The 27,762-nt window shown below is 39.0% G+C and overlaps 1 protein-coding gene across 3 annotated transcripts; it reads left to right on the forward strand.

Moving 5' to 3' along the window:
• Positions 1 to 9,068: 9,068 nt before the first annotated feature.
• On the forward strand, positions 9,069 to 27,656 carry zgc:123258 (uncharacterized protein LOC641502 homolog). Of its 3 annotated transcripts, XM_034235539.1 has the most exons (17): positions 9,069 to 9,327; positions 10,580 to 10,690; positions 10,831 to 11,013; positions 12,529 to 12,618; positions 12,771 to 12,904; positions 13,454 to 13,602; positions 13,696 to 13,792; positions 15,065 to 15,166; positions 17,766 to 17,847; positions 18,081 to 18,155; positions 18,736 to 18,792; positions 19,256 to 19,309; positions 20,410 to 20,509; positions 22,094 to 22,174; positions 22,694 to 22,854; positions 26,578 to 26,611; positions 27,188 to 27,656. In XM_034235539.1, the coding sequence occupies exons 1-17, from the start codon at positions 9,274 to 9,276 to the stop codon at positions 27,223 to 27,225; spliced, it is 1,602 nt and encodes a 533-aa protein (XP_034091430.1). In that variant the 5' UTR covers positions 9,069 to 9,273; the 3' UTR covers positions 27,226 to 27,656. The 3 variants fall into 3 exon arrangements, with proteins under 3 accessions (XP_034091430.1, XP_034091431.1, XP_034091432.1); XM_034235540.1 differs by lacking the exon at positions 26,578 to 26,611; XM_034235541.1 differs by lacking the exon at positions 19,256 to 19,309.
• Positions 27,657 to 27,762: the final 106 nt, after the last annotated feature.

Raw genomic sequence — 27,762 nt, forward strand, 5'->3', positions numbered from 1 at the left:
CATTCAATGAAGTGATATTAAATGGTTATCAATCAACTTAATGTGTGCATTTCAAAATTGGATCATGTTAATCATTTATTTTTGTTTCTTATGTAAATGTTAACACTATTATATAACTTACTTTCCAACAATATACTGGCTAGCCAACATTTTGTATAGAATCAAAACACATATAAATGAACCTTATTGTGTTTGTATAATGTCCTTCATGTCCAACCCATCTCATTCGTCGTGACTTCCTTGCATCTTTTCCTTTATAGCTATCGATGTTATATGCTTCAGAGGAGCAGCTTGTGCTCAAATGTCTTTATACAAACATAACCTAATTGAGCAGCTCCTTCTAACTTGATATTCTATAAAACATAGAGGCAAAGTCACACTTTTTTTGGTATGAAGGAAATGTTACATTTTCAGTTTATGTGTGACTGAATTGGACCGAATTGGACACATTTAATAATAATAATATATTATAATTTGTCAAGTGCTTTTCCAGGTGCTAAAAGGCACAAAAGTGGTACAAAATAAATAATCACGTCTATCTGGCTGCTGTATTTACGCAATGGCAGTTCAGTCTAAATTGGAAAAAGCTCTCAGTCTCAAGAAATGTTGTTTTTTTATGTCAGTGAAAATACAGAAAATGTATTTCTAGCTGAACTGATTTGAATAAAACTAGAAATTAATATTTGCTAAAAACTATTATTACTACTATTTCAGATAAAGTAGTAGGTCTAGGAATGGAATCAGGTTGCTGAAAGGTAAGGATTTAAAGAGCTAAACGTGACAAATAAACAGTTCAAATGATAAGTTAAAAGTAATGGATAGTCAATATTTTTACAAACAAATACTGACTGTGCAGTTAGACTTAAAAAACATGTTTCTAAAAGTGATGGATAAGCAGTTGAAACATTCAGCTTCACACCAAACAGAAGCAGAAAGTTAATTTGAAATGAAAGTAGCATCAAATGTACAAAGTACTATTCTTCACAAAGCCTTTATCAGAAACATATATATTATATTATTGCATTTTATAAGTTTTAATAAGGACAGTAGCTTGTGATTTTTACCAAGGGATCCATGAAGCTTATTTAAAGGTATTATAATACACAATATGATATTTGTTGAGTATATTTTGTAATATCAATCTGAATCTTTAAAGAATCTTAAGTTGTTAAATAAAATGCAATGCACATGTCATATTAAAAATAATATATTTGCTTCTAAGAAGTACCAGGAAATGGTACAAGTATCTCAAAATTGTCATTGTCATAAGTTTATACTGTCCTGACTGAGCACAGGAACCTGCAACCTTGGCTGCTGTGCTCTCAGTGTTTTGTCTCCCTGTTCCTGCCTTTTGGCGTCAGCTGATAGAGGTGTTATGATTCTATCTTGTTATGCACAATGTTGATTATTCTCTCTGAACTAGCTAAATACATGGGTCTGGGGTAGAGTTCTTCAGAATTGATTGTGACATCTCAACCGTGTGGTCAGATTGTGGCCCGTGACATGTCTTGTGAATTCTTCGGCCGAAGCTCTGAATAAACCGTCAGTGTTTGCCATCTAAGCTCCAGCTCTCCATCGTGTCTCTCTTTGAGTCCTGACTCCAATTGCTTCAGAAGTTTCCCCCACAGTCATCAATACATACAGTCTGAAAAAATCTTCTCATACATCATGAATTGTGTTATGCATTTGGAAAATAGATTGTGTGTTCGCCTAACATACTGTAAGATTAAAAGACCCAAAGCAAGTTCCTCCAAGTGGATTTTGACACTGTATCCTAAATATTTTAGCAGTAAACTTGTTTATTACATCTGAATCATCCACCCTAACACTGAAAAAGCATTTGGAAAGCCTCAAGAAACCAACAGAATGTCCTCATCAAGAATAAAAGACTGATTGTGTCAGTCAGTAAAATAACACGTGCATTTAAGTGCAGTGTAACTCCCTGCTGCACAGTCAGCCCAAGCTGTTACTTCCACCATTCCACTGGAGCTAACGCCTTCATAAGGGACCCCTCAGCTTGAAATGCAGGCACTTTCCTATTATATGAAATAAAAAGATTGGACCATTAGCCTAAAAGGAACATTTATTCTATGTTTCTCTCAGCAGAGAGTTTGACACAAGGGAGAAAGCTGTGACAAGCATCGATTCTCGGCCAGCAGGGGCATACATGCATCCTGTGTGTTCTATAGGAGGGACTTCATCACTCAATCATCACAGGGTACACGGCTTGTGCTATTATTTTTGTTCTCCACATGACAAACCGACAATTCAAGAGTTATGTTACAGGCAGACTCGTCATTTTTGTTTTTTTGTTTGGCACATTGAAATAGAAAGGCAGCATTTCAAAAGAATCCAGGCTGTCTATGTGCAAAGAAGACTAGAAAATGTCTTGTGTTTTTATCTCTCAAACACGTTGTTTTTTGGTTGTCTCACTATACGTTTTGGCTGTTTGTCCCACCTGTTGATGCTGGTTAATAATTTAGAGTTTAGAGGCAAGAGTGTGTCAATCATTGCAACATAAATTCATTTTTTCTTTGGTATAGTTGATTTTTTAAAACTCTAAAACTGAGGGAAATAGGTTAAATAGATCTGCACCACATGGCTACCAAAGAACTCCAATGTATAATTCATACATTTATATATAGCTTCTCAAATAAAAACTGATATTCGAGAGGAGATTAGAACAGGGGTCTCCAACCTTTCTTCATCTGAGAACTACTTTGAAAAAATTAAAGTGGCCAAGAGCTACTTGCATCACATCGCTTACATTTATTCACATAGCCCTCATCAGTTGAATTAAGCTACTTTTGTACACGTGTGAAATTGCAATACCCAAAGCTTATCAAAAATGTTAACTTCACATCAAGGTCCAAGAAAACAACAATTTCTCACATATTATTATGGCCCACGTAGTAAATACATCAGTGAGAGGACTGGCACTGCATGGAGTCCAGAGGTGTATGCTAGAGTGTACCACTTAGGTTCACTCTAATAACCTAACCTAAATGTTCATCAGTCAGTCTTGTTCTGTATTTAGATTTCATGACATTCATGTCAGAAAAATCTGCTTCACAAAGGTATGTAGAGCCAAATAAAGCAGACATTTTCAGTGCTGCTTGGTGATGTTCTTATAGTTTTTTGGTTCTACAAGGCTCCAAAAATGTTGTGAGTTTTGCAGAGACTTAAGCTGAATATGATTTTGGAGATTTATAACCTCCATCTCCACAGGATTGACACTGAACAGTTCAGCCATCTTCTTCTTTTTCTTCGTCTTGACATGAAATTATAAACCATAATAAATTAATTGTATAGGTCTAGCTTCCCTATGTCTGTGTGTGAAATTGTTCCATCCTCAAAAACAAAAAATGAATACTTCTGCCGTCTAGCTGCAGCTTCTAGCAATAGTCTTCTGTTAATAAAAAAAAAAGGACACTGAAGGTCCTGCATGTGGCATCACACACATGACTTGAGTCTGAACTCAGCAGACAACAGGAGTATTTACAACAGCATATAAAAACAAAAATAGTGCATGTGGGTGCACACTTATTCTCTGTATACTGCTACATAAATCCCATGATTGTAGGAGATTAAGTTAGCTTTATCATCTCAATCAGTGAATAATAAAGTTTCTATCAGCCTGTCACTCATTATTTTTAGGGAGGGGGCGGGGTTTGGAGGAACAGAGGAGACGGTGATCGCGGAAGCTTTCCTCCTGCCTTCACAAACTTTACACAAGTATTTATCAACTGGAAATAGCAAGAGGACATTCATAGTCTGCAATCCAATACTTGATTAAATCCACCAAAAACCGGATTTAAACATAAATCCATGTGTGTCTGAGCCGCAGCGACACGGACTGATTCAGGTGCATTTATTGTTGTCGGATTTTTTTTTACACAATTTGTGAACCGCGAGCGGCGAGCTACTGAAAACTGTAGCTCGCGATGGATTTATTGCAGCCCCCTGTATTAGAGATTGCCATTATTTTGTGTGCAAAGACTAAAAGTCAACATATGTTTCTTTCCACACTGCAAACACTAACATTAATTGGGTGATATATTTTATATGGTTTATTGCGGCTGTGATCAATCAAGTTTACATATATTTAGGAGAAAATGTAATCTTACAATATTATATTTAAGATGTTTAGGTTATGTTACACACTATGTGCAGGTGGATGAGGATGCACGTTTTCAAATAGCTATACTTGGTTTGGTTTGGCAATCCATAAAATAGAAATTCCTGTTTTGCAAGTGAGCCCCTGTTATTTGGCAAATACAGATTTGCATATAAATAGATTTCTATGAAAATAGACAACATGAAACGCATGGTTTATTTACATCTGACTTTTCCTATAAAAGATTCCAGCAAAAATATATATTCATAAATAATAGATAATCTTGTTGTGAATACTTCAGTCTGAAATGTTTTAAACTTAAAATGCATTGAAAGCAACATGAGTGTCCTCTAAAGCAGTGCTTCTCAAACTTTTTTCAGTAATGTACCCTTTGAAACATTTTCTCAGCCAAGTACCCCCTGACCGACCCCGAACATTTTTGATCGAAAAAGCCTATATAAATAATTACAATATAGTGATGTTCCCTCAGTGTGTGATGTATTAACTCCTTCGTGGTATATGCATTACAACAAATTAAGGATATTTTCATTTTATGCATGAAAAAAAATAACATAATACTTTTATAAAACAGATGTTCCAAGGAGTTTTTCAATTTAAGTAATATGTTATTGTGAAAAACTATAAAATACAATACACACATTTGACATGTATATATGAGGACCCCCTTGGTGGTTCTAGGAATGTTTTATATAAAATTGTGTTTTCTATTTTATTTATTTTACTTAGATAATTGTTTTAATTAACCTTTTTTTTTTTTAAATCTCACGTACCCCCTGCAGTACCCCCAACGTAACCCCAGGGGTCCGCGTACCCCCATTTGAGAATCACTGCCTAAAGCAGTGATTCTCAAATGGGGGTACGCGGAGGGGTAAAAAAATACCATGCATGATTACAAAAATAATCTTAGTACAATAAGTTAAATAAAAAACACAATTTTATATAAAATATTAGAACCACCTCATATAAACATGTCAAATGTGTGTAATGTATAGTTATGCATAATATATCATTTTGTTCATTGGTTTGTTAAACTTCAATTGAAAAACTCCTGTTTAAAAATTGTTTGTTATTATTTTTCATAAAATGAAAATATCCTTAGTTTGTTGTAATGCATGCATGAAGGAGTAAATAAATCACACACTGAGGGAACATCACTATATTGAAATTATTTGTATAGGGTTTTTCGATCAAAAATGTTCGGGGTCGGTCAGGGGGTATACTTGGCTGAGAAAATGTTTCAAAGGGGGTACATTACTGAAAAAAGTTTGAGAAGCACTGCAAAGTCACAGTTACCATGCAGTTAGTGTCCTTGACAACTTTAAAGATGCCGGATTTGAAAAAGGCAACAACCCCAATCCTAGCAGCAATGGGCCACTTGGTTCAGGGTCACCATATGGCTACTCTGAGCTTCTATGTCATGCAGTAACAGTTGTTCAGATCACATTAATCCATTGCAGATGACACATTGCTCTTTAATTATATAGATGCGAAGATATGGGAGAATACAACGAAAAATTATAATCCTATATGTGTAAAATGAAATGTAAATATAGGAACTCTAGATTGAATACATTTGAATATATATCCTGTATTAACTGATGTAATAATACATAATCGTATAGCTCTAACAGTAATGATAAAATGATTAAGCTCATTGTCCATCTGTGTTGAAGAACTGGTAGTGTTTTAGCTTTTTTCGTGAAACTGACATCAATCAATCAATCAATCAATCAATCAATGTTTATTTATATAGCCCAATATCACAAATGTTACATTTGTCTCAGTGGACTTCACAGTTTGTACAGAACATCAGTATGACAATATGCCACCCTCTGTCCTTAGACCCTCACATCGGACAAGGAAAAACTTCCAGAGAAAAACCCACAGTGTAAAGGGAACATGGGAGAAACCTCAGGGAGAGCAACAGAGGAGGGATCCCTCTCCCAGGACAGACAGACGTGCAATAGATGCCGTGTGTACATCGAAAAGATAATACATTTACAACATAGGTAGACGTGTTTGGAAATGCATGTGTGTACTGTATAATAGGAAGATGAATCCACGAGGATGTCAACAATCCTGTGGGAGCCATCAGGGAAGTAGTATGATGAGAGTCAGGCAGGACCACAGTGACAGGTTCAGCCAAGACTCGAAATCCAGGACTCAGGATCCAGGATCCAGGACTCAGGATGCAGGACTCAGGATCCAGGACTCAGGATCCAGGACCACAGCAACAGGCACAGCCACGACTCAGGATCCAGGGCTCAGATCTAGGACTCAGGATCCAGGACTCAGGATGCAGGACTCAGGACCGCAGCAACATGATCAGCCACCACTCAGGATCCCGGTGTATAGCAGCAAAACTAGGGGCTGAATCTAATCAGCCCTAACTATAAGCTTTATCGAAAAGGAAGGTCTTAAGCGCACTCTTAAAAATGGATAGGGTGTCTGCCGCCCGAACACAAACTGGAAGCTGATTGCACAAAAGTGGAGCTTGATAAGAAAAGGCTCTGGCTCCCATTGTACTTTTAGAGACTCTAGGAACAACCAACAACCCTGCATTCTTGGAACGCAATGCTCTAATAGGACAGTAGGGTATAATGAGTTCTTTAAGGTAAGATGGCGCCTGTCCATTAAGGGCTTTGTAGGCGAGAAGAAGAATTGTAAATTCTATCCTGTGTTCTATAGGGAGGGAGCCAGGATATCCCTATCTGAGGCTATTAGAAGGTCATTTTTGACTTTAACCAGAGCTGTCTCTGTGCTATGATGTGTTCTAAAGCCAGATTGAAAATCTTCAAATAAATCATTGTTTTTTAAGTAATCACACAACAACTGTTTTGCGACTGCTTTCTCAAGAATTTTTGACATCAGGTTCAGCCTCTGATAACACCATGGAAGAGCGAGCAGGATGTCTATTAGCTAATTGGCCCTGAGGAGTACACTGGATGCCAAAAGGATCACCATTAAAAGGATGACCTTGTCTAAATTCTCGGTCACATCAAACTGAATGTGTGACTTGTGTGCGTCATGCATTAATAAGGGCCGAGCGAAGATAACTGGACAAAGGGCAGAATAGTATCTGTGCTGTGACAAGAGTGTACAGTGTGGATATCAAGTCGTGCAAAGATAAAAATACTCAACACTGCAGAAAGTATGTCATGGAGTGATTAATATAATAACATTCACACTTCATGCTATCAGAGCCTCTGTGACACAAATAGAAATGACTCAGATATCAGACAATTCTTAGAGAAAATTCTTCGGAAAATGATTTGTATTACCAGAGAAAGTCATCGATTTCAAGTGAACACCAATACTGGAAACTTGCTATTGAGCTCAGAATATTATTCAGCCCATGCGCTGTGTGTAATTAATGTGGGTTTCTGGAACGACTTCGATAATCCTTGCTTTATGTGACTTATGGTAAGGTTTTTTTTTTTCATTTTTGCTACGCAAGTCACTTTGAGTTTGTAGTAGATATAAACATGTATGTCTTTACCATGTATGGATAGCATTTAGGGCAAAACCATCAGTGGTATAAAGCCACTACTAAATGACAACATTACTCCTAAATGAATGATCACATCATCGTTTAATAGCAGTAAATGTAACAATATATTAAAGGCTAACGACACTAAATGCAGTGAGGATCTCGGACTGCTGTTTTATAACGTGCAGTCCTCTGTTTTGTCTTTCCAGGATGTGGCGTCTATCCCAAACCCAAACTTCATAATGACCTTATTGTGATTTGACACATATCCTAAGGTCAGTCTCCACATCTCACCACAGGTCACCTTTGATTAAGAAAAGAGAAACATATAGATTAATGTAATCAAGGGTGACATGTTGAGAGCTGTATAGACTGACCACAGGGGATTATCCCTTACATTATTTCTGTATTTGATGTATATTATCATCTGATAATGTGTACTTACTTTCAGGAACATGATCGCATTACTATTTAACATAACAGCCCATTTCAGAAAATATTAGTGTGTGTCTAATGTAGCTGTTTGTTGTCTTTCTGTTTTAATTGATAGGCTATGGCTAATTGTTTGTGCTTTAATGTACAGTAATCTTAACTGTAGGTTTATACAATTGCTTTGTATGTTTAAATACATGTTTTTATAGATTTTCAATTTTTCAATATTCTCTGAATTGTAGTGGAGTAATGTAACAAGTCAATCTTACGCAAGTTACCTAGGCTACTGTAGTAATTGTATAAAGCTACTGTCAACCACTGCCAAAATAAAGGTGATAAAATGTTCACAACATTATCAGATGTAAAAATGCAAAATGACAATATGTAGGCGAAAAGGTAAACCCTGAGCAGAGGTGGAAGAAGAGCACAGATCTTGCAGTAAAGAGTGTCGAAATAGAAATGGATTTGTATACTCTGATGCATACATGCCAACCGTTTGCGCGTGGCAAATGTGCACGCCCAAACTAGGTAATCAGAAGAAATGGAACCCCAGTAATTACATGTATAAACCATGGTATGCTGTACTGCAGGGTAGCTTGTGAATTTTACACCAGGTGGAGCTACAGTCTTATTTAAGTGTTGATTATATTACTCCAAATCTACGAAATAACTAAAGGTATTACATAAATGTAGTGGAGTAAAAGTACACTATTTACCTATTAAGTAGCAAAACGTTGAAATATTCAAGGAAAGTAAGTCCCTCACAAAAGTAGGCTACTTAAGTACAGTAGGCTACTGGAGTAAAATGTACTTAGTTACTTTACACCAAGTGTGTTAGAAAAACATTTTACTGCTCAATCATTATGTTTCTCAAGTAGATATTCGTGATAATACTTGACACGTTTTACTATGAATGCAGGTCTTTTATTTAAAATGCTATATTTTACAGTTTTCCAGCATTATGTTATATTTGCTTCTTTTACTTCTTTATTATTTTAAGTAATTTACTGCGACGCTGTGAGGTGAAACAGAAACCAGTGGGTCACTGTGCCCGTGTGTCACAAGACAATTCAGGAAGTGCCCAGCAGACACAGCTAAACAAAACGCAATGAAGATACTAGTAACTTAGCGGACAAAAAACAGTGTCGGTGCGGTATAGAAGACAATTAATGTGGATGTTGCCGGACTCCGTAACTTAACGAATGTTACCAACATGGACAGAGCTGTCAAAATCGTCCTTTTCTCGGTCATTTTCTTGGCATCGCAGGTAAAGTGAATGGATTTTAATAACAGAAACAGCGCTTAAGCTAACTAACTGACAGGCCTTAAAGCAGGATTTAACGTCGAAAAAACCCAAAACAGTGACTCTTTTGACTCTATAATGTTAAAGTATATTGTTAATATGTAGTCAATACATTTGTATTACTATGTTACCGTGATGTCCGGGCCGGGGAAACAAAAGGGAAAACTGACTGCTGTCGACGAGCTAGCGTTAGCTCAGTTAGCCTCAGCTAGACCAGTCCAAGCCAGACACCTACAGTTTTTGAATTTCACTTATGTGACATGTTGAGTGATACAATATTACTTATATAATTAACACTGACGTTTAACTTTAGGCTTGGCAAAAGGTCTTTACACGACGTCCACTGCCAGGTCACCAACATGGCCATTTATTTCAGAAATGATAGATTAGATATGTACTTATCCCAAGTTGGGAAGTTGTTTTGCCACAGCAGCATGTTTGACAGTCGAAGAAGAAGAATTACAACATTTCTTAAAAATCCAAAAAAAAAAGAAACAATAAAAGCAAATATATACATGTTTACAGTATAAAAGACATATCTTCAGAAGAGGATAATATACACACTATAAAATATACAGAATATATTTGAATATTCTTTAATTTACGAATAGATTAAAGGGACAAAAACACATTAACACAGTAGCTTTTAAATAAAGGTCAAATGTATCCTGGGAGGTAGTGTTAACACTTCATTCACTATACTTTATGCCATGTAATTTAAGAGGTTATTTATTCAACGCTTCAATGCATTAAGGACAGTAAAGCTCCTGCTGAAACTTGTCTTTCCGCACAATGAGTTTCTGTACCTGTCACCAGAAGGAAGGTCGTAAAGTGCTGCAAGATTGGATGATCCGGGTCATGTGTGATTGTAAATGCTTTATGGATTAGTGTTGATGTAACACAATCGGTTAGGTTAGGGGTAAGAATACCAATGAGCTTGTGGTTAAATGAATGATCTTCTAGTGTACTCTTATTGATGAACAAAGCCATATGGAAAAACAACACAAAACAGAGGGCCCCATACAGGAGAACTCAATCGATATGGCTACAGAGAAACTGTTTTAAAGATAGGTTACTGAGTTTACGGAAGTAACTGTTATCATATCTTATGTTATCTTGTGATTTGATTTTAATCATTTTGATTGATCACCACTCAAAACATGTCCTGATCCCAAAATGAATCCTAAATAACAATAAGACATTTCTTGCCCAACAGATAAACTGCCAAGAGGCCATCTTGCGCATCTCAAATGGAAATACAGAGAGGGATTACTGCATCGTCCACAATCATTCCTGGACACCCCTGTCAGAAACCCTTGATGCTGCCGTAAGTTTTCAAAAATAGTTTTGCATTTTAACCTTAAAGGAAATAACTGTGTTGTTTTTACAGTAACATACATAATTGTCTTTCCAAAGTGAAAATGGGACTTCACAATTTTAAATCACTTTGTATCTTCACTTTGCCAGTTGCAGTATCCACTGGTGAATTTGACCTCCACCGTGCTGTGTAACACCTCTGGGGTCAATCCAGATTTGGTAAATGGCAAAGCGGTGGTGGTCATGAGGGGAGACTGTGACTTCAGCCAGAAAGCTCGGGTTGCTCAGAGCCTCAACGCTACAGCTCTACTCATCGCCAGCAACAAAGCATTGGTAGGTCAATTAGAGTTACACCAATCTGTATTTATTAAATAGATTTCAGGTTTTTATTCAACTATGTGAATCAAATACTAATGTAACATGTAAGATTAATGCAGAACTGATTCTGAAATAAGGAAGTGACACAACAGTGGGAGGAATGTGGGGATTTCCAGCTTAAATTATGGAAAATACAGAACAAGCTCATTCAGAGATACAGAAGTGCGGTGCTACAGTGGCCCAGGCATGTGACAATGTTTACCTTCTGGGTATCGGTGATTTATCTAACATTAAAATACACATTATCTATATCTCCAGTCCTCATGTATGGCTGCAAGTAACAGTTATTATAAAATATTTTATCTGCAGATTTTTTTCTAGCTTAATATTTGGTCTAAAAAATTATGTCCATCCCTTTTTTCTTTTTTTAAACCCAAGGAGATATCTAAAAGTCTTGGGCTGTCAGTCCAAATCCTAAATATATGTATTTTAAAATATATAAAGCAGAGGAAAACAGCATAGTCTGCCATCTTTTCATAAAAATGCAGATTGCAGCGCTCTCATTGATTTACTGTCATCTATTACATTCGTGTCGACAACATACCATGCATAAAATGACTCAACAAAGGCAAATTAAGAAATTCTACCAAGGGCATTTAGTTTGTTCATGGTGTCAGGGAATCATTTGTCCTGCATGTTGACGCAGATGCCCAACCTTAAGGAAGGGCTGCCCTAGCATTTTGTTGTTGTTACCATTTTATGACCGGGCAACTCTCGGTCAGAGATGGTTTATTGTTGTGGGACACCTGGAACACATCCTTCTCGGGGGTTTTGATGACCCGAGGTGTAAAATCCTCTAAGCCAGGGGTGTCAAACTCAAGGCCCAGGGGCCAAATCCGGCCCGTGACCTAATTTTATGTGGCCCGCAAGAGCTTGCAAAGAATATAATATACAATTTTTATAAAAAAAAAAAAAAAAAAAGCGTCTTTGGGTCCAGAAAAGCGCTATATAAAATTAATATATTATTATTATTATTACAATACAATTGGTGTAATTGTTGAATATTTACTTTCAATTATTTGCCCTAGACTTCTGCTTTCAGACGTAGGTATTTAGGAAGATATTACCAGTTCTGATAATAATCCAATGTGGGGCCAACAATGTAATAATACATTATTTAATATATATTATATATTTACATATGTATATTTATGTAAATTACAACCGGCGACAACTAAAGAGATTCAGTGTCTTCAGCTGTTTAGTTTCTCTATTGAAGAATGTTGATTCCCCTTAGCAAACTAGTTAAAACCTCCTACCAGAGAGGAGAACCCTCAGAATTGATTTGGCATCTCAACCGTGTGGTCAACTCGTGGCTCGTGACATGTCTTGTGAATTGTTCGGCCGAAGCTCCGAATAAGCCGTCAGTGTTTGCCATCAAAGCTCCAGCTCTCCTCGTGTCTCTCTGAGTCCTGCTTCAAATTGCTTCAGAAGTTTCCCCCACACATGGTAATGCTTCTCCCTTTACAGACCACTCCAACAGCCAATGACTCTGAGTATGCAAAGGTCCATATTCCACTGGCTCTCATGAGGTACAGGGACTTCCTCGAAGCACAGCGGGTGAGAAAGCCTTTATTTTCCGCTGCCATTGAATCTGGTCATGTTACCACCCCTTTTTAAAAAGGGTCAGTTGATACAGAAGGTCGAGTTGGATGCACAGTTTCCCTTTAAACGTTTACTCTTTGTGTGTGTGGTGATTTGTTTTTTTTCAGGTGTTTGGTGATGTGATGCAGGCGAAGCTTTATGCTCCTCCAAACTCAAAGATCGATGCAAGCATTGCGGTCATGCTAATCATTGCCATCGTCACGATCGCCTTGGGTGGATACTGGAGCGGGACATGTGAGAGGTAAGACAGATACAGAGCAGTATCTATTTTATTAAATCAAACTACAACACATTTTGGAGGATTACATCATTGCTAAATTGTTACTATGTGGTGTTATAAGACTGCTCTTAGGCCAGCACTAACAGCACATACTCTTAACAAAAAACAATGTTATTCATCTAAATTAAAGTGCCAATAAAGGATTCTCAATAAATGGAGTATTGATGTCAGTCTAATCAGTGGTGTCAATGTTCATGAGTGATGTATGTGTGAGTGTAGGTGTTGTAAAGTGCAAAACAAGGCATAAGAATAAAGCAGCATAATAAACCACCTGTAGCAGGAAAGGAAAGACAACTGCAGAGAAAGACAGACAGCCAGCAACCTATTAACACGCCGACTCGCCGAGACCCTCAGGTTACACTAATGACCCCCCTGCACATGCTTTCTTAAAGTAGAGCTATCATATCTGATTGCAACATTTTTATGTTCGACCCCCTGTGTATTGGATTTGACCTTGTAGTACTAGTTTTTTAAACAAAAACCAAATGTTTTCTTTCCTGTGTGTGACAGAGACCGGCTGAACGGTGTGTCAGGAGGAGGGGGAGAGAGCAAGGCAGACAGCGGAGAGCTTTTCCTCTACTCTCCTCTCAAAGTGGTCTTCTTTGTCGCCTTGATGTGTGGGATGCTGGTGCTCATATACTTCTTCTACAGCGTGCTTGGTGAGTGGCAGGGGGAAAAGAACATCTCTTTTTGTGCTCTGTGGGAGTAATAATATCTGGAGTTTACGTGATGTGTGTTTCCTTTTTCCCCAGTTTACGTCATCATCGTCATTTTCTGCCTGGTGTCTGCCTCTGCCCTCTTCAGCTGTTTCGACGCAGTGTTGGATTTAGTTGGTTGTGGCACTGGGAGGTATGATCATCACTCTTTCCATTAAAAAAAACAAAAAAAAACAGCATTTGCAATCATACACAGAAAAACACACACCACAACTAATAGTTCACATACTCTGATGGACCCCCAGGAAGTACGCCGGACTCTGAGGAAAATATTCGTTGTGTCCAAACGGCAGTACTGCAAGTCCGTGATGTCCCTGGGCCCGGAAATACTTTTTCCCATTGACTAACATTGGGAAAGAGACATCTGTAAATCGTTGGATAATTATTTTCAAACCAAGTAAACTACCCAGTATGAACATTTGTATAGCCCTTATTAAAAACATTCGGTCCTCAATTTGTAAAATGTGCTAATAACGTTATTCTGTGAGTTATTTTCCTCGGCATTATGAACGCGCATCTGACAGTGGGAGCTCGAGGGGCGGGTCTTAAGGGGCAACTTAACTGTGCATGCTCTATGAGCGCACATACGGGTTCTTCTGCTCTGACAGCCAGGCATGATGGGTAATCTGTGACGATTCGCTCTCTCAAAAGTTGGGCCATTTTGTCCTCATGCGCCAATGAGCAGCTCTCATAGGAAAGAACGAGACCCCGCCTCCCACGCTGTATCCAGTTCTTATTATACATCCATGTGAAACCCTCTGTAATGGTCACACATGCAGAGCACACACACACAGTGAAATGTGTTCTCTGCATTTAACCCATCCTAATACCAGGAGTCTAGTACTAGGAGCAGTGGGCAGCTATTGTACAGCGCCCGGGGAGCAATGGTGAGTGAGGGGGGAAGGGGGGTGTCCGGTGCCTTGCTCAAGGGCACCACGGCAGGGCAGGAGGTGAACTGGGACTTCTCCAAGTAGCAGTCCACACTCCATATTTAGGTCTGTTCGGGGACATGAACTGTGACCCTACAGCTCCCAGTCCAAGCCCCTACTGACTGAGCCACTTCCGGACATTGACCTCCTTCTTCTAGAACTTATATATAGAACAACAACATGGTTGGCCGTGATGCATGTGAATGTCACCAGACTGTTGTATGAAAACAATAAACAACACTGCTTGTTGTTTGAGCTGAATCCTTAGTACTGAAATGGAGCAAAGGTGATCGATAAATAGACAGAGCAGCTTGTTATCCTGCTTCCTTTTCGTTGTTGTAAATAGAATGAAATCAGACATTGTGGTGACAGTGGGAGGATGTGAAACTGATGTGTGTGTTAACTTGTCTCTGAATTGCAGAGGAGCCTCAACTGCTGAAAGTCTATTTATCCTAACTCTCTGTGTCTTTTTCTAGCTTTTCCATCCGAAATCACAACTTCTCAGTGAGATCCATCATACTGGCTGCTGTGTGCATTACCATCGCTGTGGTCTGGGGGGTCTACAGGAATGAGGACAGGTACTGTGACAGGGACACACAACCATCACATGTTTCGTCTGTTTCACTATCACCGCAGCAGTTTCGGTGGTGAAGAAGGAAATGCTTGTTGGTTAAAATCAAGCCCCCAGGAAGTGCGCCGGTCTCTGAAGAAAATATTCGTTGTGGCCAAACGGCGGTACTACACTTCCGTATCAGTCGCCGGGCCCGGAAATACTTTTTCCCATTGATTTACATTGGGAAAGAGACGTCTGTAAATCGTTGGATACTTTTTTTTAAACTAAATAAACTACCCAGTATGAACATTTGTATAGCCCTTATTAAAAAAATTCGGTCCTGAAGTTGTAAAATGTGCTAATAACCAGGGCTGCACATAACTGGTGCGCAGGTGCGCATGCGCACCTCGGCCAAAAAAAGAGCACCGGGTCATTTGAAAAAAGGCGCATTTGCGTACCAACATTGAGAGAGAGAGGGAGAGAGAAGGGAGAAGAGAGAAGAGAGAGAGAGAGAGAAAGATATTTGCGAGTTGCATATGAACTCAGGGCCGGCCCGTGGCACTGGCGTTATAGATGTTCGCCTAGAGCGCCAGATCTGTGGAGGCGCTGCGCTGGTAGTTCTGGGAGGGAAAAACATTGTTTTGACCGTTGGGGCTCATCCTAATTTTCGGCCTTGATGTAACAACATTCATAATTAAGTAAATGTAACACCCTTTTCACCCCGGTTACACTTTTCATTTGCCCTGTACGATGGGCGCTGTAAGTGATGAAAATGGGGGATGTTGGCTTATCTGGCGCCCGCAGCTCACAGCCAAAATGCGAGTGAGCGTGGGAGTGAGGGAGGGAGAAAGGGACGGAGAAAGGGAGGGCGCTGTTGTTATTAGCATCTGGTGCTAGCTGCTCTAACGGAAGAAGAAGATGTTTCTACAATGATGTGGAGGGAGAGTCCTCTCCAGTCAGACTGAGAGGCTGATAACTACAGCTCAGTGAGGTAAGGACTCTTGAGTGTTTAGATAGTTCACTTTAGTCTAAGTTCAAACGGTTTGGTCACAATTTATGTAAACACATATTTTCAAGGCACTCCTTTATAATTATTGGGATAAACAGGTTTGAAATCATTCCAATGTATACTATAGGACAGTAACCAAACATATCCTTTTAAAACTGGACTTTCGACCCAAACCCAGCTGTTGACTTGTGGATGCAAGCAGCTAATCGCAGACTCAACCAGAGAGAAAGTAGTAGGCCTACATCATCAGCTACCATGTCTGACAGAGAGGAAGACAGTGAGGAGAACAGTCAGGAGGGTAGTGATGACAGCTTGTAGGATTACTGGTCGTGCTAATGTTGTCTTGTGTTCACCTCTGCATGTGTGTTCTGTGTTCACCTCTGTGTGTTCTGTGTTCACCTCTGCATGTGTGTTCTGTGTTCACCTCTGTGTGTTCTGTGTTCACCTCTGTGTGTTCTGTGCCGTGTGTCTGACAAATAAAGACCGGTTTATTTATTTCAATTTAAGGATGAGCACCAAGCAACATCTCCAGGTGCTCCTTTGAGAACCAGGGCAAACAAGTTATGTGCACCCCTGATAATAACGTTATTCTGAGAGTTATTTTCCTCTGCATTATGAACGCGGATCTAACCCACGGGACCGTGCCGCCCGGCACGTTCATGTGACGTGTCCAGTATTACATGAGTTTTACCTTTACCCATGGATGCACAATAAGAACGGATTATATGATTACTTTCGTGACGTTTCGCTCTCTCAAAAGTTTGGCCATTTTGTCTTCATGCGCCAATGAGCAACTCTCATAGGAATGAACGAGGCCCCGCTTCCCACGCTGTATCCAGGTCTTATTATACATCCATGGGTAAAATAGTCTGGTAAACTCCCACAATGCAGCAGCTCTCCTTTTAATATTGCATCAACCAAGTCAATGTTATTTGTTTATAACAGAAAGTGATTGTGCTGTTTTTCATTTCTATCACCATGGTATGAAGAACGTAATGTTTTATGGTAGCATTTTGACATACTACATTATATATAATTTAATACTGTATTGGAAAGCATGTTACATTACATTACATTTAGCTGACGCTTTTGTCCAAAGCGACTTACAATAAGTCAAAATGTTGAATCAAAATATGTTTTATTGTAAACCTTCATAAGTATTTGAGGATACAGAGTAAATGTTCTAAGAGACATGAATTATGACTATAGTTTCAGGAAGCATTTTCCAAATATAAAATTAATTGGCTTAAATTATAATAACGCCACTGTTGATGAAGTTCAATGTGGTAATTACGTTGGCAGGGTAATTGCAGCTCATTATATTTAGTGGTGGGTCAGTGTTCCCAGAATAGCAGATAACATTTCCAGCCTACCATTTGTGTTTCTTTTATGATCTTATTTTGAATCTGAAAGTCAACAGGAGGGACGAAGCCAAAGTCTCCTATCAAACATAAGGCTGAAAATACTTTTGTAATCATCCGTCTTGCTCTAAGCTATGTCTGGAAGAATTCTTCGCACTTTTTATTTTGTTTCAAACAACATGTAACTTGATGCATTCACTTTTTTTGTAAAATGCAAGGTAACAAAAGCTATAACCCTTGTTGTCTCTTTGTAGATGGATCTGGATCTTGCAGGACCTCCTTGGCGTTGCTTTCTGCCTCAACTTCATGAAGACCATTTCCCTGTCCAACTTCAAGGTGCCTCCTACCTTCGGTTCTGTTCTTTCATCATTTGATTTGATTCTCGGGCTCTTTTTTATTCTGTGTTTTATATATGTGTATATGTATAACCCCCCGCAGTTATTTAAGACAATCTTCTCTTTGCATCAATATCACAGACTTTTATATATGTACCGTCACTGACATTCATGAAGAAGCATTGTGAGTATTTTGTCTATAATTAATCTGCATTTGTTCCCATCATGGCTCAGATCTGTGTGATTCTGCTGAGCCTCCTGCTTTTGTATGACGTGTTCTTCGTCTTCATCACTCCTTTCTTCACAAAGGTATGAGCGTCTTTTTGGTTGTGTGTGTTTGTTTGTTTGTTTGTTTGTTTTCCCTCGGAGGTGGAGCATTTTTGAAAACAACTTCAAATGTGTTCTTAGTTCAACCCCTTGTTGCCTCAAATGGTGTTGGCATCTAGTTAACATACTTCACTGATACACAAATCCACATTTGTATTGAAAAGAGTGATGCTTTGTAATAATAATAATACATTACATTTATATAGCGCTTTACAAGCAAGTAAAGAAGAAAACAGATAACCATACGAACTGTACAGACAACTACATAAATAAAAATACCTAATATCATTGAATAAGAGATGTTTAAGCATCCCTTGGGCCTCCTTCAAAAAACTTACCATAGCATTCAAGCCAAAAGGTTACATACAGACAAAACACAGAAACATTGTGATTTATATCACAGTGCGCACCCACAACGTACGCCAGCTATCAACTTTAAATATGGTGCACCTTTGAAACATTCATGCCCAATGTCGCCTATAAATCGCTAAAGAAACATCCCTGACAAGTATGTGTACTAAAGAGTAAGATGATATGAATGTTTGGCTTCCTCTATCAACAGAATGGAGTGAGCATCATGGTGCAGGTGGCTCTGGGCCCGGATGCATCGGGAGAGAAGGTGAGCCTGTTGGGGAACTCCACCAAATGCACAAATATCTAATTCCACATGAATTCCTTTCACTTTTGTCATGACTGATGAGTGGTTTTAAAAACAAAAATGAATGCACAGCCTGTTTTGTTGTTGTTGTAAATATCTAGAATCATGACAGAAATATATGAATGCTTTAGATTTGAGGAACATTACTGAAAACAGGCACTTCTTACTGTCCTGGGATCGCTTTTTCAGTGCCGATAGCCAAGATTGTTTATTTTATTCGGAGACTGAGTTAATAATTATAGAGTAAAACATTTTTTCAAGTCGCGGACAACAAGCTCAAAGCTACGTTTGGTGGAACTCCGCTTCACTCTGTCGTGGCTTCATTAACACCCGTCGTGCTTTGCTCTGCTTGTTGTCCACGCCCTGAGCGCCCGACAGACTGATTGACTAACTGTGTGTTGGGGTTGGGTGGGCTCTGTCGTAGACGCAAGGTAACATGGTGGAGGTCCCGGCTGAACCCCAGGCTCCCTCTGAGAAAGTAAGGCTTGATTTGTTCACCACCCACTTCTTCTCTTAAAGCCACACCATGAGGTGGGTGGGAAGGGATTGGGGTTGTAGAAGTGTACTTTGAAATTCGATTTGATACTAAACTTTTGACAAATGACTCAATAAAAGATCAGCACATGGCGCTTTTCTGTTGCTACAATGTTACGAGACAAACAAACGATGCTGTATTGATTTATTTTCTCCATCCCTACTGCCCACCCTGCCCTTTTATGTTTTTAATTATAAACCACCGTTGCCTATTACCTGCCTCCTTTTGAAAACAAAGTACTATATACGCGTTTTACTTAACCCTTTTTACAAGAGTAAAATGTGAAGCAAGGGAGAGAAAAACACACGTAGAGTTCTCAAGTTGCATTCTCAACACTGCTCAAGCATAATCAGTTTATTAGCAGTTTTTTGTATTGGGGGTTTAAAATAAGAGTCTTCATTTGTATTCCATTTGGGTAAAACACTGATTTAGCATGAATTATTTAAGTGTTTTTCTTCAGTTAGAGGTACCAGGAGGTTTCGGTAAAGGAATTGTAAGCCATTGCTGGATAACTGAAGCAGTGCTTCTCCCAGGATTCCTCATGAAACACAGCTTATGATGGTGGATTTTAGGTTTCCTCTGGGATATTACTACAGAAGTAAACATCTGTGTGCCCAGAGCAAAAATAGTTTTCATCAGGGTATTCTGTGAACCTTTAGATAGTATGTTTGTGAGCATTTGTGACTGCCATTCAAACAGTTCATATAACCATTGTTTACTTACCTGAAATCTCTTGGTATCTTATTATGTGAACCGAAAGATAGACCAAATATATTCAGTCAAATTGCGATAGCCGTCTAACAAGTAACATGTAATGTAAATAGCCAAGGTGTACCTGAGATGGCAAACAGATGGAAGTAAGAAAATATTAAAGCAATATACTGTAGACTAAAATATCAGCTTTTAGTAATATATGTAGAGTGGAGAATTGGGTTTAAGAAGTATAACACAATGTACAGCTCTTTGTATTTGGATGCATGCAACACAATAATTCTACTGTCACATTTGTCATTTCTAACACAACATTTCTTTTGCTTTCTCAGCTCCCGGTGGTGATGCGCGTTCCACGGTTCTCCGCCTGGGCGCAGAACCTGTGTATGATGCAGTTCTCCATCCTGGGTTACGGAGACATCATTGTTCCAGGTCAGGTTAAAGTGTCATCGTCACTGTTGAAACTGTGCCTGATACACAGCTAGGGGTGCAACAAGTATTCAACTTAATCGATTAAAATCGACCAAATTAGTTGCCAACTAATTCAGTCGTCGATTCGTTGGTGACGTCATCACGTGTGTTTTATGCGCAGTTAAGCTCCAACGTTATCGGCTTTTTATCGGTACTGGAGACATTTAAAGTGGACCTATCATGCTATATTTGAATAATATATTGTAGGGCCATACCTATATAAAACATGTCTGTGAAGTTTTTTTTTCAAATCGATTAATCGTTTCATTAATCGATTATCAAATGAGTCGTTTGTTGCAACCCTACACACAGCAGTGGCTGGTGGTTTTCAGTGTTTGAACTCGGAGAGAAATATAAAGCTTATTTATTGAGTTAATCTTCTGTTCTTCATGTTTGTGGAGTTATTATTCAGATTCTTTTAACATGTTTTCGGTTCATGCAAACACAATAACTTCACTGTCCATTTCACAAACTGTCAGTATCCTAATGATACCTGTCCATATGTATGTTTTCCAAACACGTGGGTTTGCTATCCTGGCTCCAAGATGGTGGAATGAGCTGAGGACATAAGGACAGCAGAAAGCTTGCACATCTTCCGGCGCAGACTGAAAACTCATCTCTTTCGACTCCACTTCGAGCAATAAAATGACTAACAAAGCACTTATATACTAATTGTAGTGACCACGATATCCATCTGTTTTTTGTGATTCACTCGTGGGGCTGACCGAGGAATAGACGCTTGTAGTTTGAGAGGAAAAATATAGAAATGTCCAGATGCGATTGAAAAGTAAGATAGTTTATTCCAAGAAAGGCAAAAATAAATAAACGTTTTTAAACAAACTATTTGTCATATAAACTGATACTTCAATGTTAAAGGAACAAGAACCAAGCTGTGACGCTCCCAACCAGCAAGGTCTAAAAACGGTTTGCTTCAGTCAGCCACACCAGAAGGCTGCAGCACCTCGACCTGCAGGAGTAACGCACTCAAATTCAATAATAAATAATATACACCACAGAATCTCAGGCTATGTACTCTAAAAAGATACAATAATATAAACTAAGGAAATCTCCTACACTAATAAAGGACTGGCTTACCTAAAGCCAGTTGAGTAGCACTTGAAATGTTTTAGCTCTATGAAACCTGATGTACTTATATGATTCTGTTTTCTTCAAGGTTGTATCTTCCTGGTCGAACGCACTTATTGTAAGTCGCTTTGGATAAAAGCGTCAGCTAAATGCAATGTAATGTAACAAACATCAAAACACAAGATCCATAGAGTAATGTCCAATAAAGGCAGAAATGCAAAATTCTGTATATATTTAGTTTCAAATATGAATATAGTGAAGAATTCCATTAAATGAACCGTGTGTTTGAAGTCACTTTCTGGTTTAAAAGGAGTGCTATGTGTTTCTTTATTTGAGCTTTAAAGGTACCGACACCAACAAACTGCAGCAGTGATTTTGTGCTAAGAAATGAAATGATAATGGCAAGAATGTTTGAGTGTGCTGCATCTCTCAACCTCTGCATCCTGATTGGTCCAACAGGTCTCCTGGTGGCCTACTGCAGCAGATTTGATGTGTGGATCAACAGCAGAAGGAAGGTCTACTTCGTCAGCTGCTGCATAGGTACACCTCAGCTCATCTGTAATGCATAGGCTGTTAAAATAATTGAAATGTGTTCAAGTTGATTATGCATCTCATACATTAAGTGCTGTTGGATTACAGCCCTTAATAAGTGCAGGGTTTACAGTATTGCTGATAAAGTAAGGGAAAGTGAGCAGTATGTCACCGTCAGACTATCAAATACTGTACATTTCATGTTTTTTCTATATATTTCCTATATCCATCTTAGCTTTACTGCTTTTTGTTGCTCCACTGAACACACTAACACTTCCTTTTTCATTAGTGAGGAAAGATCTTACGGTATTATAAATGCGTTTCTAGTGTTCTCAATACCTTTGCTATATTATGAAATGCTGATATCTTTCCACTAGGTGTCTCTGGTCTTTTCGCCTCATTTTAAGCAATTCATTCATACACTTTTAAGTTTTCACTGGATTCAAAATCTGATGTTTCTGTGTGGTGCAAGTCTTAGGTTAACCTTTTCTCTCTACTTCTTTGTTGTCCGTCTCTGATTCCTTGCAGCCTACTTTCTGGGAATGATCCTGACGTTTGCAGTGATGCTGCTGTCTGGGATGGGACAGCCCGCCTTACTCTACCTGGTGCCCGTCACCCTGATCACCTGCGCCGTGGTGGCTGCCTGCCGGGGAGAGATGAGGCAGTTCTGGGCAGGGACCTCCTATGAGGTGAGACAGAGAGTTCAAAGGGATTCTTCACAGTGTTGGCACAGGAGTGGAACTTCCTGTTGGAACCTCCCTTCTTTTAAAAATCTTTCAGTGTGTTTCTGAAGAACTTCCCTCAACGTTAAGTACCCAGCCAGGCTGGTCACTAGGAGGATGTTATAAATATGTGCTAATAGAGTGCCACAGTGCCACAGTCCTAAAACCCGGAAGTAAACTCCTTCCGGATAATTTTCTAATCATAAATCTATCGATTAGATTTATTAGAAAATTATAAAAGTAGGGTAGACACATACTTGCCAACCCTCCCGATTTTTGCGGGAGACTCCCGATTTCACTGCCCCCTCCCGATTTCCTCCCGGGGTCATATTTCTCCCGCATTTCTCCCGATTTCTGACCAAATCAGATTTACTCACGACTGTTTCCACTCGGACTTTAATACAGCAACACCATTGTTTGGTTTCCATGGTAGCGCGTCTCTTTAGCAGCGCGCGCAACTGAAAGTCTGAGAGGGTGAGGCAGATAGTCACAGAAAAACTGAACAAGAATCGACAACTCGACCCCCTGCTCACTCCTCTCCTGTAAAATACAGGTCCAGCCCACATATGCTCCATCAAAGATGGTGCTACAGGCCGCAAGGCAGTGCACTTACCACTACAATAAGCATGTTAATGTTAATCTAGCAGCTCCTGCGATCCACTAGCATCCGCCCCCCCGGTTTTGAAATGCTCCCGATTTCTGAGGTCTCAAGGTTGGCAAGTATGGGTAGACATGTGGATATTATCCGGCTGAAAATTAACTGATCTGTCTCTTCAATTTGTGTCAACCACAGACCTTATTTCGAGCTGTTTTCCAAAATCCTATGGTGAAATTGCATTGGTTTTTGTCGAAGGAACCGGAAGTGGTCAAATGCTAACTTACTTCCGGGTTTTACGACGCGTCACTGTGGCGCTCTGTTAACTTGCTGCTAATGCACAACAGATGAAAGAAAAGCATCTAACCAGTTTCCCAGGCCAGCCCGAGAGTTTGCTGCTTCATTTTTGCAGACTTCCTGCAGGTCAGGTTTTTCTTGGTTTAAAGATCCCATGTCATGCTTTTCCGGTTATTATCCGTCCCCTTGTGTTATGTAGCTTTTTCTGCATGTAAACGGTCTGCAGAGTCACAAACCCTCAAAGTACAGGGTGTACTAGCGAGTAAAACTCTAACGTGAAAAGCGCACCCTTACAATGCCAGTTACATAACCTGCGTTACTTCCAGTTGACACAGCAACTGTGTTGTCATGCAGGGCAAACTGAGAGGTAGTCAGTCTCACCGGAGCAGATGAGGCTCTGTAAAGAGAAAGTCAAAACTGCATCAAGGGAAATTACTCTGGGCCGTTTTCCCTTTTACTTTCCTGCTTCATATCTTAATGTTGAAGATTATGTGAACTACGTTTAAATCTTTTTTGAATGCATGATCTGCAGCCGAAAGAGAGATATGTTTAATGTTAGGAGAAAGTGAAATATAATCAGCAGTTTTGAATGTAAAGTGTGATTTCAGTTTTTGATCACGAGGCTTTAGGATGTGTCATCATCAATCAGCTCTCTGCAGCCAGAGGTCCTGAGCAAACACTACAGTATCACTCTGCTGTCATTCATTTCATTCAGGCTTTAGAAATCGCTGTGAGTCAACCACCTGAAGTGTATTGACCTACTCTACTCTACTAGATATTGTGCTGTCTTTGAAGAACTGAATGTACAGAAATAGAAAGACTTCTGTTATTCACATGTTCTTAACCTGACATGTGTGTTGACGTTACATCCAGTCTCACGCTCACTATTATGTATAAGCGCTTTGAGCACCAGGAAAAGCGCTATTACGACGGCCAGACAGGCAAACAATTACATCAATCATTGGAAATCGACGAGCGGGCTCGATATATGGTTCAATATAGCAGTAGGCGATCGATGTCCATAGATGAGAGTAACATCTACGTCACTTCAGGGCGAAAATTACGGCCTCGCCCACTTTTGGGGGAATCAACGCTGTCATTTGAATGGCGATCAAGCCTGAAGCCACAGAGCTCTTCTTTTACTGTCCTTTCTTCTTAGAGGAAGTACAGAAACACGTAACTCTGGATTTGTTTTAACGTTTGATGTGCAATAAACGACACACAAGCTGTTTGGCATGATAAAACTATTATGTTCTGCCTCGCTCGTGAGAGTAACAGCTGGCGAAATGACGGCCTCGCCTACTGATTTTAATTGAACCATATATCGAGCGATTGTTGATTTTCCAATGATTTAATGTAATTGTTTGCCTGAATGGCCATCGTAATCGGGCTCTTTGAAGATCTAAAAATCCACGGTTTTCAAAAATGTCGATCGGATTGGCAAAAACTTCAGAATTTGTATTGGCGGCCATTCAAATGACAGCGTTGTTTTCCCCTAAAAGTGGGCGGGGCTGTAATTTTCGGTGTTTCGGTGTGTGTTACTCTCATCTATATGTGTATCATATATGTATATGTGTACATGAAGTCACATTTATAATGTAATAACCTGCAGTGGCATTATACGACAAATGTAGGCATTCTCCCTTAAAGAAAACAGCATTACATACTATGTTTATAATGTCATAACATTTTAAGGGAAATTAAGAGTGGTACACTGAAATACAGTTTAACTTGCTTTAAAGAAAACAAAGGTTATTCAATATTCCTGAGAACAGAAACCTTTTTGTTTTCTGCTTTAACTTGAATAATTGTTGGAGCCCCGTGTATTACAACAGCTAGTAACTTAAATGCACCTGCTTATTTATTTTACTAAAATAAGCAGATAAACCTTGGAGTCTTTTTTTATTGATATATTTGAGCTTATTTTCAACAAAGATATGTTTTGAAAACCTTCCTAATGTTTTTGGATCCCTTTTTATGACATTCAGTCCAACATTAGTAGCAGTTATTGCTTGTAAACCATACAAATAACTAAGTGTGACCTTAAATGTCTCAGAAACAAAGGCTGTCTGGAAGTAATAGTAAGGTAAGGTACGTTTATTTATATAGCACATTTCAGACGCAGAGGCAATTCAAAGTGCTTTACATGATCATTAACACATGATAGTAAGAGAGGAACACAATAAATAAACATAATGGAATAACAGATTCATAAAAACAATGCATTAATGAGATAGAAAATAGTTTAAACACGACTTTGTAAATACGGTAGGTGCTAAAACAAGTTAAAGGGCTTCTGGGTAAGCAGCTCTAAAAAGTAGTGTTTTTAGCCTCGACTTAAAAGAACTCAGCGTTGGTGAAGACCTGAAAGCAGCTTCAACGTGTTTGGTTCTGAGCCGGGGAACAATGAATAAGCCCGCCCCCGATGATCTCAGAGCTCAGGGGGGGGGAGCTCTGGGGGGGCTCGTAACGGAGCAGCATGTCAGACATATATTGGGGTCCCAAACCATTTAATGCTTTATAAGTTAGCAATATCATTTTAAAATCGATTCTGTAAGCTACTGGTAGCCAGTGCAGAGATCTGAGTACTGGGGTGATGTGTTGTACTCTTTTTGTTTAGTAAATACATCCATTGACTCTGCTAACAACTTGTACCCTGAGGTCCTAAATAAAAAGGAACATCTGGGAGAAGGTTGTATTGATGTGTATGTTTGTGTTAAGATGCTTGTCCTTGTTTGTGGGAAGAGGAAAATAAGAGTAGGAAAGATATAATTGTGACCTGACTTCATCTCCACCAGGTCTTGGACTCATCCAGGGAGCCTTTACTGCCAGGTGTGATTCTAACCGAGACGTTTCCCCTGCATCGCTCCTGCCTTTATAGTGTTGCTTACCTTTTCAGCTTCTTTTGGTCCTTTTTCTTTTGACATTTTAACCCCTGAGTTCCAGGGTCAATGTACACCACAACCATTGTTATACCTTTTTTAAAACACAAAGAACAGTAGAGTGTTTTACAATTACTGACCACTAGGTGTCGTTAGTGGATTGAAACATAATCTTATCTGTTTGAAGATCTTCTCATGGCCCTGGAATACCATTAAGCTTTTTATTTCTGCCAAGTTTTTTTGTCATTCTTTCTAAAGTTCATGCATCTTTTCCACTTAGCGATAATTGTAACTTGCATCACTCCATCCTTCATGCAGCTACCAACATGCTCAGGTCGCCCTCTGCATGTTGTTGCCTGCGTTCATTCTAATGTGTTATCTCTGCTGTTTTTGAAAGCACTGCTCACCTGCTGTTATATGTGCAGTACGCTTTAAACATTTTTTAAAACTCTTTGTCTTGTGTATTCCATGATCCAAGATATTACATTGAAAGTTATTTATACGTTTCCTTGTCTCTTTTCCTCAGAGGGAAGAACTAACTACAGCGTAGGAGAAAAATGCTGATTCACAGTGTTGATGATGGACTCTACTGCTGGCTGCCATTTTTTTTTTTTTAACATTTTAATATTTAATTTGCAAATTCCGGGGAAACCCATGTAAACAGATTCTCTCAATATGGGTTCCTTGGTCTACTTAGGTTTGTTGTAAGGCTAGTAAATATCGTGTAGGCTTGTTTAGTGCCTGAAAGGTCTGTTAGGCTCACGTTCAGAAAACTCCATTGACTTTGCCTTGGTGATGATTGAATAAAACAGAATGAGAATGCACTTTATATAATATTCAGCTTGAAGGTTGTTTCATCAGGGGTACGGTGGGTTTTAAATTACTCTAGCTACAATATGATACTTTTTTGATAACTTATGGGGTTTATGTGTAACCTGTTTGTATGATGTGATTTCTTTCATTGCCTTATATTAAATTAACTTGTATTTAATGTCCTTGTATGTGTACTTCATTACTTTTTGAAGCTGTAATCAATATACTTCAGAAAAGAGAACCTTCCTGTAAATAAACCACACACAAGCTGTTCTGTTGGGGAAGAAA

This window comes from Gymnodraco acuticeps, unplaced genomic scaffold (genome assembly GCF_902827175.1).
Source record: "Gymnodraco acuticeps unplaced genomic scaffold, fGymAcu1.1, whole genome shotgun sequence".
In the NCBI taxonomy this organism is placed as follows: Eukaryota; Metazoa; Chordata; class Actinopteri; order Perciformes; family Bathydraconidae; genus Gymnodraco; species Gymnodraco acuticeps.

What these genes read in the sequence shown, in the direction of transcription:
- zgc:123258 (XM_034235539.1), top strand. Translation starts at nt 9,274, where the DNA reads ATGGACAGAGCTGTCAAAATCGTCCTTTTCTCGGTCATTTTCTTGGCA. An exon ending in CAGAAACCCTTGATGCTGCC is followed by an intron (nt 10,691 to 10,830) that starts GTAAGTTTTCAA and finishes TCACTTTGCCAG; the next exon opens with TTGCAGTATCCACTGGTGAA. An exon ending in ACTTCCTCGAAGCACAGCGG is followed by an intron (nt 12,619 to 12,770) that starts GTGAGAAAGCCT and finishes GTTTTTTTTCAG; the next exon opens with GTGTTTGGTGATGTGATGCA.